Here is a 12,154-nt window from a genome sequence, read left to right as displayed (position 1 = left end):
TATTCATTTGAATTTCTTTGCGGCTGCACTCAAAATCTCAAGAGTATGTTAGAGTGCCTTAGTGCACTCACATTCTGCCTAATCAAATACTCCCAAGAAGAAACTAAACTCAGAGTAGCTCATCTTGCTTACATTGTGATACCGTGTGACACACAGCAACATAAAATATAGGCTACTGGGTCCCAGCATAGAGTTGAGAAAGTATGCTAGCGTGCTCTTTTTTGAAACATATGACATGTGAGAGGTGGCCAAAGAAATCTTAGGAGGGTACTAGTATATTTATGTCTGCCAGGCGGGGGCAGCTCCCCCATATTCTCTGACCCTTCCTGGAGTTCCTGACAAGGGGAGCTGTCTGTGCCAAAGTGGAGGGGGGCTTGGAGAGGAGGAAGTGAACAACATAACCTTTCCTCTAGTTCCTCTGCCTGTCCACGGTCTGCCCCACTGATACCACCAGCATGTCTCCTCTTTCCTTGCCTCTCTCCTGTTGCCCTGCATGGCATTACACAACCACATTCTGCTTTGACAGAATATTTGCAGTGACTCCCAGCTTATCAGCCAGGGTAAAATAGTGTTCACCAGCTGTCTTACATGTGCAGTGGGCTGGGGTGCAGCTCATCTGGTTGAAGGGAAAGTCTTGAGAGTTCCATGTCAATGAAATGGAGGTTGCAAGGTTCCTGTGATGAACACCACGACACAAAACCTCTCTCCACGGGCTATGTCACACAAGAGGTTTCAAGAGATGTAGCCAATACTCATTGCTACCACAACATTCTATTACGCAAATGATTAGGAACATACCCACATTCTTTTCATGGTTGAGACAGGCCTACTTGCTTGGTAACAGCGCTTGACAGTAACACTAGCCTACCCAATCATTTCTTGACAAGAAGCTAGGACTAGACAGAGGAAGGTCTTGGATGGGTGATGCAAGAGTGATGACTGACATTAAAAAACTTCTGCAACAGATACATGTTCTAACAGACCACTAAGGAAAGTGGTGATGACTTGAGAATTTATGGCAAGCCAAAGGTAGGCTCTATGAATTGGGTCACTTCTGCAGCCTTTAAACAAACACATGAACTAATTGCCACTCTTGGTTGTAGGCTACTAAGAATCCAAATCACCATGTTTTCATTGTAGAGGAAAGCTGCTTTGTGAGATTCTGAAGACCGTATGTGAGCAGCTCTTTCCTGTTGAAGTTGGCCAGACACACTCCAACGTTATTCACTATTATCCTCGTTCAGGGCTACGACCTTTCGCCTAGTTTTCATGCTAGCGGTTCATCGAGTTTACGGTGACACTGTTGACTCCCCCACAACGCCCACCAACAGCCACGCACCCCTATTTCCTCCAATCGTCCCGCTGTCATGCACTGATCACGCGTTGCCTTGCATGCCATTGGTCAAGGTCTCATACACATTTGTTTTTCATTGGTAGCATGTTGCCACCCGCCAGTATGTTGTGAATTTTGTTTTCTTTTTTCCCCTCACTTGTTTCACTCAGCTGAGGCTGGACCTTGCTGGTAGAGGCGAAGTGGATTCCGGCTGCAGTTCTCTCAAAGCGGGCGCTCTGCCTCTTTGTTTCATTGTATCACACTGAAAGAAACGTTGTCACATTTTCTTCCGATTCAACAACGCCTTAAGGAAATACATTTAAACAGAATGGAGATTTCATATCGGCGGGTAAGACTAAAATCGACTTATTTCCATTTTCACTTTTGTTTGTTGGCTTTTCTGTCTATAAAACTAACATGTATTCAGTTTGTTCTTGTTTGCGTTTTAAAGCAAAAATAGTAGATTAAACGCCAATTCATTTTTATTATTAAATTAATCGACAGGTTGTAGATGATTGAATTTTTTCACAATACATTTAGATTACAGACTAACAAACGGTCATTTATTTCAGCGTTAACACCGGCATTATATTTGAAACGTTGTGATGTTGGCTGTGTTTTTAATTACCTGTGCTATAACCTGTTAACTACAGTGTGTTTATACTTTTATAGTCGTATTTTGCATCCACTGCTATATCAGAGCTCATTCGAATTCCCACTTACAGTAGCCTACAGCTTACAACCTGTGTAGCCCCCCCCCCACACACACACACACACCTTCCCATGGCTATAAGATAATGCTGTCAGACGGTCTCACATGGCTTATTAGAAAGCGTTATTGTTTACGTAGGATCAGATCAGAGAATGGGAGGTGTCATACTTTGTGCAATGCTTTAACCACATCCACGAGTGGTACATCCTGAAAGGGCCTTCCTCTTTACTCATAACCTGATTCTACAAGCTGGCGTTCACTGGACTAAGCATAGGACTAGAGTACCATCACCAGACTACTCACACATGACTGTTATTAAGGACATGTTCAAGCATTTTCGACTGTCATTTTGACGTGTAGGGTTTGGTTCTTTGTTCCTCAGGGAGATCAAGTGGAGCACTGTGCTGTGTTCCAGGACAGAAGAAGAAAGGACAGTGACCATTCCTCCTGCAGCAGTCTGGAATATAACGACTTGGAGGCCGCCGAGGCCCTGGTGTGCATGAGTGGCTGGGGTCAAGTGTCCTCCAGCTCCAGCGCCTTTAGGCCTCGGCCCCTCACCCCTGCCTCCGACTCCTGCGATTTGCTGCCCCAAACTGACCACCCAGAGACCCCTAAGGACTTCATTTCCCTCTCCTCACTGGTAAGGGCCCACCCCTCTGGGGCATCCATCGTGTATGATGAGCTTGGAACATCTGTGCTTTGTTCCATCACGTCCTTCTCAACCTCTCACGGACAGTGGGGGAGAAGGGGGGCCCTTATCATTCACCTGAATTGTTTGCTGAAAACCCTGGGATGGCTTTATGGTAGTCAGAACAGGTGGCAGTTTACTGATAAGTGTGATAGTGTGAACTTCAGCCAGGCCTTCCACCTCTACAGCAGCAATTACTTGATAGACAGTAAAGCTACCAGATAGGGAAGAGTTCACCCAGGGCATGAAGACAGCTCTATGCGGGTCTTGTGATTTCTGTGCTGTATGATTGCAAGGGTTTTTTTTATGTTTGAGAAAACAAGTTATTTTTTTAGCTGGTTCAGCTCATTCAGATGCTAACCGTTTCTTCCTTACTCTTGCCTTCCAGTGTATGACTCCGCCTCACAGTCCCAGTTTCACAGAGACCTCAGTCACAACTGCCGCGCTCACAATGAGCAGGTCTTGTTCCAGCCTATCTCACTGCCCACAAGCTCTCCGACTGGGCACAGGCCCCATTCCGCAGACCTCCTGCAGCAGAGTGTCCACAGAGGCGGCCAGCGGCGTGCCGTGCCGAGCCATGGCGACCAGTGTCATCCGCCACACGGCGGACAGTTCACCGTGCCGGCACATTCCACCGACTGGCACTCCGCAGCAGCAGTATCAGCTGATAAAGACTGAGGAGCAGACACCAGAACGCTACCACACATCCCCACCACCCCTGACACCAGTAGCCCCCTCTCCCTGCAAGACTGAGGCCCCTTGTAACCCTCTCCCCGCCAGTGAAAAGCCCCCCTCTCCACAGGCCCCTCAGTCGCCGCCCCCCACTCCCAGCCCTCCAATCATATGCCAGACATTCCCCATGAACAGCCAACCGGGCATGATCTCAGCCCTGATCCAGAGCCCCTCCCCGAGGCCCAGTCCGGGAGTAAAGTCCATCCTGCCTCAGCCGGTGCTGGTGGGCACCACAATGCCTCAGGGAGCGGTGTTCTTTGTGGTGCCCCAGACGCCCATCTCGCAGGCCCCCCAGTGCCCGCAGCAGTCGGTCATGACCATGGGCAACACTAAGCTGCTACCTCTTGCCCCGGCGCCCGTCTACATGCCCTCCGGGCAGAGCCACGCGGTGCAGGCGGACTTCTCCCGCAGGCGCAACTACATCTGCAACTTCCCCGGCTGCCTCAAGACCTACTTCAAGAGCTCCCACCTGAAAGCACACCTCAGAACACACACAGGTATGCAGCATCTTTAGCATGTTAGCTTCACACAAAGGTTGCCCTTTGTAATGAATCCAGCGACTGTTAGAAGTGCACATTTATATTCCTTCTGTTTACTCCACAGTAGTTTATCCCCTTAGCAATATCCTGTTGCATACTTCTAAGTAATTCATACCTTACCGATAAAGTAAACATTACATCGGGTTAAAACCCAGCCATCTCATGTTTGTCCTCTCTTGGTTCCTCACAGGGGAGAAGCCTTTCAGTTGTAGCTGGGACGGCTGCGACAAGAAGTTTGCCCGCTCCGACGAGCTCTCGCGCCACCGCCGCACGCACACGGGCGAGAAGAAGTTCGTCTGTCCGGTGTGCGACCGGCGCTTCATGCGCAGCGACCACCTGACCAAGCACGCGCGCCGCCACATGACCACCAAGAAGATACCCTCCTGGCAGGCCGAGGTGCGCAACCTGAACAAGATCGCCGCCGCCAAGGCCACCTCCCCTCCAGGCCCCTCCCTCCCCATTAGCATGCTCATTTCTGCCTCGAACTGAACTCAGTGATGTGACAACAAAAACACGATAGAAATGCTGACCTCTCACTAAGAAAACAGAACATATCTGGGAGCTGCATATAGAAGCACAAGGCTCACAAGCCTGCCCTGGACACACCCAAACAAACAGAACATGCACTGGACTCTCTCCTGTTTGTTTCTCTGTCTTGCGCTCTCATTTTCTCTTCTTTTGTCGCTCACATGAAACTCTTTTTAAGAGGAGTGATTTTTTTGTTTACTTGCGTACACTGTGTACAGTGTATTCACTATTTTGCCAAAGTCTTTGTTTGATGTCTATGTGTTTTACACTATGTTTGCCTTTTGTACATACTTACATGTTTGTATCCATTTGAATGTATGGATATCCTGTAATGCATTAATTTCGAAATACAGGAATTAGTCTTTGTTACGTCAAGGAGAATCCTTGGGTGGACAGTAATCAACACTGTGATTATTTACTGTGTTATTTAAATACTCATTTTTTAGTAAAACAAATATGTTGTATATCAACTACTTGTCTTTCATTTGTTTGTGTCTCTGGATAGATTGATCCATTTCTATTTAAGTGAGGTTAAAACTACCAGTGAATAGTTGTGTATAAAGTCAAGGCACTGGGGGCTCGGCATCACTTCTTTTGGATGCTGGATAAGTGCTGTTTTTGCTGATATCAGGCCTGGTAGGCTTTGTCAAACAGGTTATGATTTAAAAAGGAATCAAGGTCAGAGGAACACCTCAACAACACTTCCGAACAAACATTCAGTTTGTAAAACTATATTTGGTAGTCATGTAGCCTACACACAGGTAGAACATTGAACTGCTTGGATCATATAATTCAAAGATTCATTCACATCTGGAAATGACGGAGCTGAAACCCTGTCTCTGTGTGCCTCACTGGTTTTATTCAAACGCTTAGTCATGAACTGGACAACTGGATTCAGGCAGTGACCCCTCCCCAAGAGGGAAATGAAACTGAACAGTTGGCTTTTCCATCCTTATTTATCACATTGCTGTCACATGGGAGATGCGACTTTAGTCTGGTGATGTAACATTTATGTTAGGACCTATGACATATATGACATGCTTTACTTAACACAGTTTCGCTGTCTGTCCAGTCAGCTGTAGTGTGGTGACATTTATGCTGAAGAAATATGGACGAAGACAAAAATAGACAAGGCAATACCAATTATGTGAGAAAGGCGTGTCATCTATACATTACCCTCACTCGTTAGGAGCAGCAGGTTACTTGAGTGGAATATGGCCAACACCATTCTAGGAGACTGACCCTATATGCGAATGCTGCACAAAGGCTTTTTTCATAACTTGTCCTCTAATGCAAATATACCAACGTCTAATAAGTCAATATTTGTCTCTAAAGAGAGTAGGAAAATGGGAGAACATATCACCTCTGAGCAGGCTGCAATAAGTAGGCCTACTACTAGCCTACTAAATAAAACTGGCTGACATAGGCTTACAATAAGTTTTAGCTCGCATACGTCCTGTAACATCATCCGAACTTCATTTCAATAACGTCAGCCCCACGCATGCTGGAGGTGCAACCAATAAAAATATCAACTGATGCCCGGCCCCTTGCCACACTGACCAACTTTCCAGCACACGTCAATTTACCATCATAAAGTTGTGTTTTCACTTTTGATGCAACAGCGACACCCCATGGTGTATACCTAACTTGCAGTGCTATGTCTTGAGCGGGGCAATTGAGACGTCGTTGAAAAGGAGAATTGGAGACAGAAAGAATTTAGGCTAGGATAAGAGATCAGATATGTAAACAATTGGTCTATAACCAGCAGGTCTAACACGTAGCCTAAATGTGCATGGAAGGCCTTAACTCGTGATGAGACTACTTCCATGCCGGGAAATCTATAACCTAATAGCCTATACGTCTTACTTGTATAGGTAAACTGAAACTTTTATTCAAGAAGCTACTTTAATTTAGAAAATGTCCACCTTAGAATATTCTCTGGCATGACTGGGAAAGAATGGTAAAAATGTTTTACAATTAGGCTATTCAATCCAAACAAGTCACAGTGAGTGAATCAACAGCAGCATAGGCTGGGTAAACCCTGCCTGATCGCAGCCCATAATCCGCCTGAGTTTATGCGAATTCCAGGGGAAGGGTGGAGGGTCTTCTAACAGTACATTCAGGAAATGAAACTTAAATGTAGGCCTAAGCATTCCAACATGGCAAGCATAATATTCCCCCTTCAGAAGCAACAGCCAATAATGTTGCATAGCCTATGTAAAAACAAAACCATTATAGATAATAGTCTGATATCAACTGATTGAATATGATCTTCAAGCATTAAACAGTACGCTGGGTTAGCGTTAAAATATAGCCTAATCGTAGGCTAGGGGAATTTTACTCTAAGGCTAAATATTCTGTTCAATGCAACTGCATAAATTTAACTAAATTCCCTTTCAATGGTTTTCATGAGGTCCTCTTCTGTGGCGTCATATAAAAGGACAGCCTTGTCGAGAGATGGGCCATCACATGTCTCTGCATCTCTGAAAAACAAAAAAGTACACACTCAAATGAACTCAAGCAACTCTTTGATATGATCCATTATGGTTATGTGAACAACAGTTAACTGCCTGCTCATTTAACTGAAACCCTCTACCGCAAGCTAAAGTTGTTAACTGAATAATAGATCACGCAAAGGTATGACTCACAACACAGCATCGTTGGATTGAGTTCCCGGAGTCACGCTGTCCGACCAACCCTGCAGAGAGTATTGACAAGTTCACACTCCATGCATTTCCTGCACAATTGTGGTAATGAAGACCTAGTTTGTGAAACGTAACCATGCACTGAGGCCTAAGTGTGCCTCTGAAGATTGGGCAACTTTCAACACAATTATTGCCTACTTGGTGTTGACTCGTGCTGGCGCGTGAGGTTTTCCCCAAAGGCTTGTTGAAGATTTGTTGTTCTTTTACGCTCATATCAGATTGTGCGTGACGGCACGACCCACTGCGGAGTCCGGCTTTTGGCAATTGGTGAGTTGAAGCCACATGTTTATCATTTCGCATCCGTATGTAATTACACAAGCCAAATGTTTTTGAGCTGAAAAACTGTTTCCTAACAGAACTGTCTTTGTTTAGATTAGTTTTCTGTTCGTTTGACTCTGCAAGGATTTCCTCCAGCTCACCTTCTAAGTCAGTGGACCATTCGGAATTTTGCCCTTCGCTCTGACAGTCGGGATGCGTCTTTTTATTAGCCAAACTTAAGTTAGTGTATGCCTGAACTCTAAGGGGTTCTACCGAACTTTTGTTGTTCCCCTCAGCTTGTTCAGAATCATTATTAACCTCGTCAGCGTCGGTTTCAGATGCAGGTGCAACCTTTTTCCCTCTGCTTTTCCCGCTTCCCATGTCTAAGTTGAATGACGTCTTAGATACTCCTATGAAAGGTTGAATAGTTTTCTTTCCATCACGGTGAAAATAGGGAATCAGTCAGTCTGGATGATAACCGTATACGTTGTTTTAGTCCAGTCTCATCTCGATGTCCGTCCTCTCGAAACAGTAGTCGGCCTATAATAAACAATCTTTAAAGCAATCCAAATGTTTGTGTTCATAAAGTATCATCATTCCACAATCCTCAATATAAAGGCGATATCTACCACGAAAAACGTCGCGGCGATTTCTGTGGTGAATATGGGCACTGTAAAATCCCTGTGAGAACTGTTCCAGAGGGGTCCATTAACTCCGTGCTTGAACAGCTGAGCGAACATTCCCAGCGCAACAGTTACACAACGACCTTCTCTGTTTCCCATTGTGAAAACTCCTCCTTCTCCATCAGTCTGGGAAAACTGACGTTGTATTTTTTGTCTAGTCCTACTTCATTCAAAGGGATTATGTTACAGCCTGCTGAACAGACATAATGTTTTATAGTGGAATTATAAAAAGCCCAATGACTATTATATTTGGCCAGTTTGACAAAGTGTGTTGTTTATGGCATAGAGAGGAAGTCCTATGTTCCTTGCTAGATTATCCTTTCTATAAAGGGCTTATTCCATTTTCTCACATTACTCTCCTGTCTTAGACCTCTGCACAAGGCTAGAGGTAGTGTTATTTACACAACCCCCCTCATCTCTATATCGGAATGTACCAACAAATGCAGATATACAACCCAGAAAATGACATCTGTTCCATACTTCCTCACAAACATCTTTAAAAGTTGGTGTTTGACTAGTTAAGTGAGATATAAAGTGCACGATCATAAGCATCAGGACATAGTGCAATATAGTAAATGCATGCGCATTTAAAGTTTGGCTGGAAATTGACCACATATCACAGTGGGTGTCTGGAGATTACATTTGAAACAATTCCTGAGATAGCCTACTGTTTCTGTGCTCCTTGGCGTAGCTGAACACATCTGGATGTCAAATTTGCAGCTAAGCTCCATGACCAGAGGGAGGGACCAGAGCTGAAACCTCTCAGCCCCACATCATAGCTGTGGTCAGGGAGTTCTTGCACTGCTAAAAATAAACAAGCACTGTAGTATTGCAAGACTGTCATCCAGTGTAAGCCTACTCTGTTCAAGCGCAGTGGATAAAAACATCTCAAGATTTAGGTGAGGGGCCTGCATGTACACAAAGATTAAAGTAAACTGTCAAACTCAACATTCCAGAAATGAGCATTTTCTTGATGTTTAACTGAGTGAATGATAAAATGTGAAATACAAATGGTGGTATACTCTTGGTGGTCTTTTAATACCTTTTTGTGTGCCATCACAATTGATGGGGAAAACCCAAAAAGAAGTCTGTTGCCAACGGGGATGCTTCCCTATTTTACCAAGATTCACATTCTTTTGCTATGGAAAATGCATGGTGTAATGGAACATGTCTTAACTCACCCACACAATAAAAATAATTAAATTGATTTCTTTATTGTCATGTAAAATACAATCAAAATGATGAAACTAAGAGATTGCATTTCACTTATCGCGTTGCTCTTCCAGTATCAGGAGTACACTGAATGTTGAAATGCTGTACTGAAAATGGAGACACCAAGTTGATCGAGTTTATACAATGTAGTTAAGAGCAGGTAGAACTCGACACTGGCTTGTGAAAGAATAGTTCTTTATTCAGGATGTTACAGCAGATCTCTAAGGACAGCACAGCACAGCACAGTGTTGCAAAGTGAAGCTAAGACAATGGACCAACATCTAAACACTCATAGCCATAGTATATGATGACAGAATATAGACTACATTCCTGTCTGGGGTTAAATTGGAGTTCATGCATATTCAAGCAGCATCTCAATTAATTCCAAAAACATCTGTTTAAACATCTGATGAAAATACATCTGCATTACTTTTGAAACATCTGATGACAGTTAATCTGCATTATCTAGAAATCATTTTCGGTTGCTTGCCACCAACAGAGATGTAGAGCTTTGCAAATTGTGCTTGGGTCTCTAACATGGTGTTGGACAATCTCAATGAAGATTTTAACAAAATAGCCATTGACAAATGTCCTGCAGATCAACGCAAACAGCCCGTAAGCACTGCAGGATGCTTCTAACACAGATTTTAAATGCTCCTGAGGGTAGGACAGAGAGAGGACAACGTAGAAAAAGAGAGAAAAAAGACAATGAAAAGTGAAAGGGAGAAATAAAAAATGTAAAAGTAAGGAATCATAACAGCAATGTTATTAAAACACCTGAGCTAAAATAGCCAGTGGGGCTAAATGGTGGGATGATACCTTTGTGTCGTTTTCAGGTATGATGTTAATGGTCTTGCCAAGCACCCATTTGCACACACTGCAGATACCAGGTATCTGGTGGGTAACATTAAGTCTCTGCAATAAAATATTAAAGATAAAAATCAGTTCAATAGAATTCAAGATTTAAAGAGATGGAAGTGACACAGCCAGTATCATTGTGCTGTTTCATTTCAGCCCTCTCACTGGCGCACACAGCACTGTACCTCCAATTCCATGCGAAGGTCCCTCAGTTCATCTTCCAGGCTTGCGCCTACACACAGATAACAAGAAGAGCAAAAATGACTCGATGATGTCCATGTGGATGTGAAAAAAAATTTGAAAATGCTTACCGTTGGGCTGTTTCAGACGGTGTTGTGCACGTCCGTACCCCTCAACCTGGCTGCCATACACTAACGCAAAGGGGGTAGAATAATGTCACCTTCATTACAGTTGGTAAATGAGATTAGGTAAATGGTTAGCAAGTATGATATGATGTATATGATTTGATTTACTTACTGACACAGAGAAGAAGGCCTCCTATCAGATAGAGTTTCCCCATTTTCAGATTGTACTTGCCAATTGGTGCCTCTGATGTGATGTATATATACTGTACTAGATTCCGATCACACCCAGAGTGTGAAACCACAAATGGACAGTGGGATGGGCAATTACATACCTCAGTATAGATACAGTGTTACTGGACCTTATAGTGCAGCCTTAGTGCAGCCTTCGACACTGATGATCACAACATATTACTGCACAGACTAGATCAATGGGTTGAACTAACTTTCAGATATAAAGTATCAATTGGTCAAATCATATCTATCTGTGGTGTTCCCCAGGGGTCAATCTTGGGGGTATTATTATTCAACCTCTGTGTGATCCCACTTGGACAAACAATTTGATTTCCTATCGATGATGACACCCAACTTTACTTCACTCTGTTGCCCTTGAATGTCTTTGTCAGTGTATTGACAAGATTTACAATGAAAATTAAACATTTTCTTCAGTTGAACAAAGAAAAAACCTGAAGTATATTTGGTAAAAATTAGGAAAGACACTTAAAGCAACACTATGTAGGTTTAGGTATTTTTGTCAACTGTAGAGCTCCCTCTAGAGTCACAATGTATTTATGTTACTCTGCTATATTGTAAATAGCAAACTTTTTTGGACTAATCCCCCCAGTACTCACACCCTTTTATGCTGTGATACCTTGTGCGTTTTGTGTTTTCTTTTTATTATTCTTAAATAATGAAATTACCTACTTCTAGGACTGATATCATGTCAATACTATATCCACTCTGCAGTGTCCCTATTTTAAGTGCAAAAGTAATGGAAATAAGCCACAAAAACCAGACAAACATTAGCAGAACATATAGCACCATGTAGAATATTGAAAAAAATCTATACATGCATGGTTACGTCTCACAAGCAATATTTATTCAAACCAAATTGTACAGGAAGTAAGGACAGCAAGGTAGAAATTGGTTTGTATTCCAATCAAATTTAGTCGAATTTACTATTTTAATTCATCATAATAAAATATGCAAGATGCATTTTTGAATTACATAAAATTAAAGCAAAGCAGCGAATGTATGAATGGATTCAAATGTACTCAATGAAGGCACCCTCTCATATGTCAAATTATTATTATATGGCAAATTATGATCTATTACCCATTAACAGAAGGTCTATTAATTTTGGTTAATTACTAATTCAATATTGAGGGTTAAAGCAGATGAAAGGCATACATACAGCATACAGCATTACTCTATTTGTTTGTGCTTTTTCTCATGTGCAGGCCACCAGCAGAGGCGCATGGCTTTACAGATTAGTTTTGGGACGTTCATATGGTTACCCACAACATCATCGTAAATGATATCTAAGTAGCCATTCACAAACTTCCTGCAGATCCATCCGAATAAAACATAACTCCCACAGGCCT

General features: G+C 43.0%; 3 protein-coding genes across 4 annotated transcripts; 1 reads left to right on the top strand and 2 right to left on the bottom strand.

Moving 5' to 3' along the window:
• Positions 1 to 1,474: 1,474 nt before the first annotated feature.
• On the top strand, positions 1,475 to 4,996 carry klf11b (Kruppel like factor 11b). Of its 2 annotated transcripts, XM_062523177.1 has the most exons (5): positions 1,475 to 1,682; positions 2,428 to 2,685; positions 3,122 to 3,962; positions 4,195 to 4,433; positions 4,469 to 4,996. In XM_062523177.1, exons 1-5 carry the CDS (start codon positions 1,662 to 1,664, stop codon positions 4,505 to 4,507), a joined length of 1,398 nt encoding a protein of 465 aa, XP_062379161.1. In that variant the 5' UTR covers positions 1,475 to 1,661; the 3' UTR covers positions 4,508 to 4,996. The 2 variants fall into 2 exon arrangements, with proteins under 2 accessions (XP_062379161.1, XP_062379160.1); XM_062523176.1 differs by having other exon boundaries at positions 1,476 to 1,682; positions 4,195 to 4,996.
• A 1,433-nt stretch (positions 4,997 to 6,429) lies between these two features.
• On the bottom strand, positions 6,430 to 8,202 carry LOC134067813 (uncharacterized). Its single transcript, XM_062523263.1, has 3 exons — positions 7,376 to 8,202; positions 7,181 to 7,230; positions 6,430 to 7,015 (listed from the first exon to the last, which is right to left on the bottom strand). Exons 1-3 carry the CDS (start codon positions 7,874 to 7,876, stop codon positions 6,913 to 6,915), a joined length of 654 nt encoding a protein of 217 aa, XP_062379247.1. The 5' UTR covers positions 7,877 to 8,202; the 3' UTR covers positions 6,430 to 6,912.
• A 1,260-nt stretch (positions 8,203 to 9,462) lies between these two features.
• LOC134067802 (prosaposin-like) lies at positions 9,463 to 10,780 on the bottom strand. Its single transcript, XM_062523252.1, has 5 exons — positions 10,726 to 10,780; positions 10,560 to 10,619; positions 10,434 to 10,480; positions 10,210 to 10,305; positions 9,463 to 10,047 (listed from the first exon to the last, which is right to left on the bottom strand). The coding sequence occupies exons 1-5, from the start codon at positions 10,766 to 10,768 to the stop codon at positions 9,856 to 9,858; spliced, it is 438 nt and encodes a 145-aa protein (XP_062379236.1). The 5' UTR covers positions 10,769 to 10,780; the 3' UTR covers positions 9,463 to 9,855.
• Positions 10,781 to 12,154: the final 1,374 nt, after the last annotated feature.

Source organism: Sardina pilchardus, chromosome 20 (genome assembly GCF_963854185.1).
Source record: "Sardina pilchardus chromosome 20, fSarPil1.1, whole genome shotgun sequence".
NCBI classification, from domain to species: domain Eukaryota; kingdom Metazoa; phylum Chordata; class Actinopteri; order Clupeiformes; family Clupeidae; genus Sardina; species Sardina pilchardus.
This window is presented reverse-complemented; position numbering and strand designations above follow the sequence as displayed.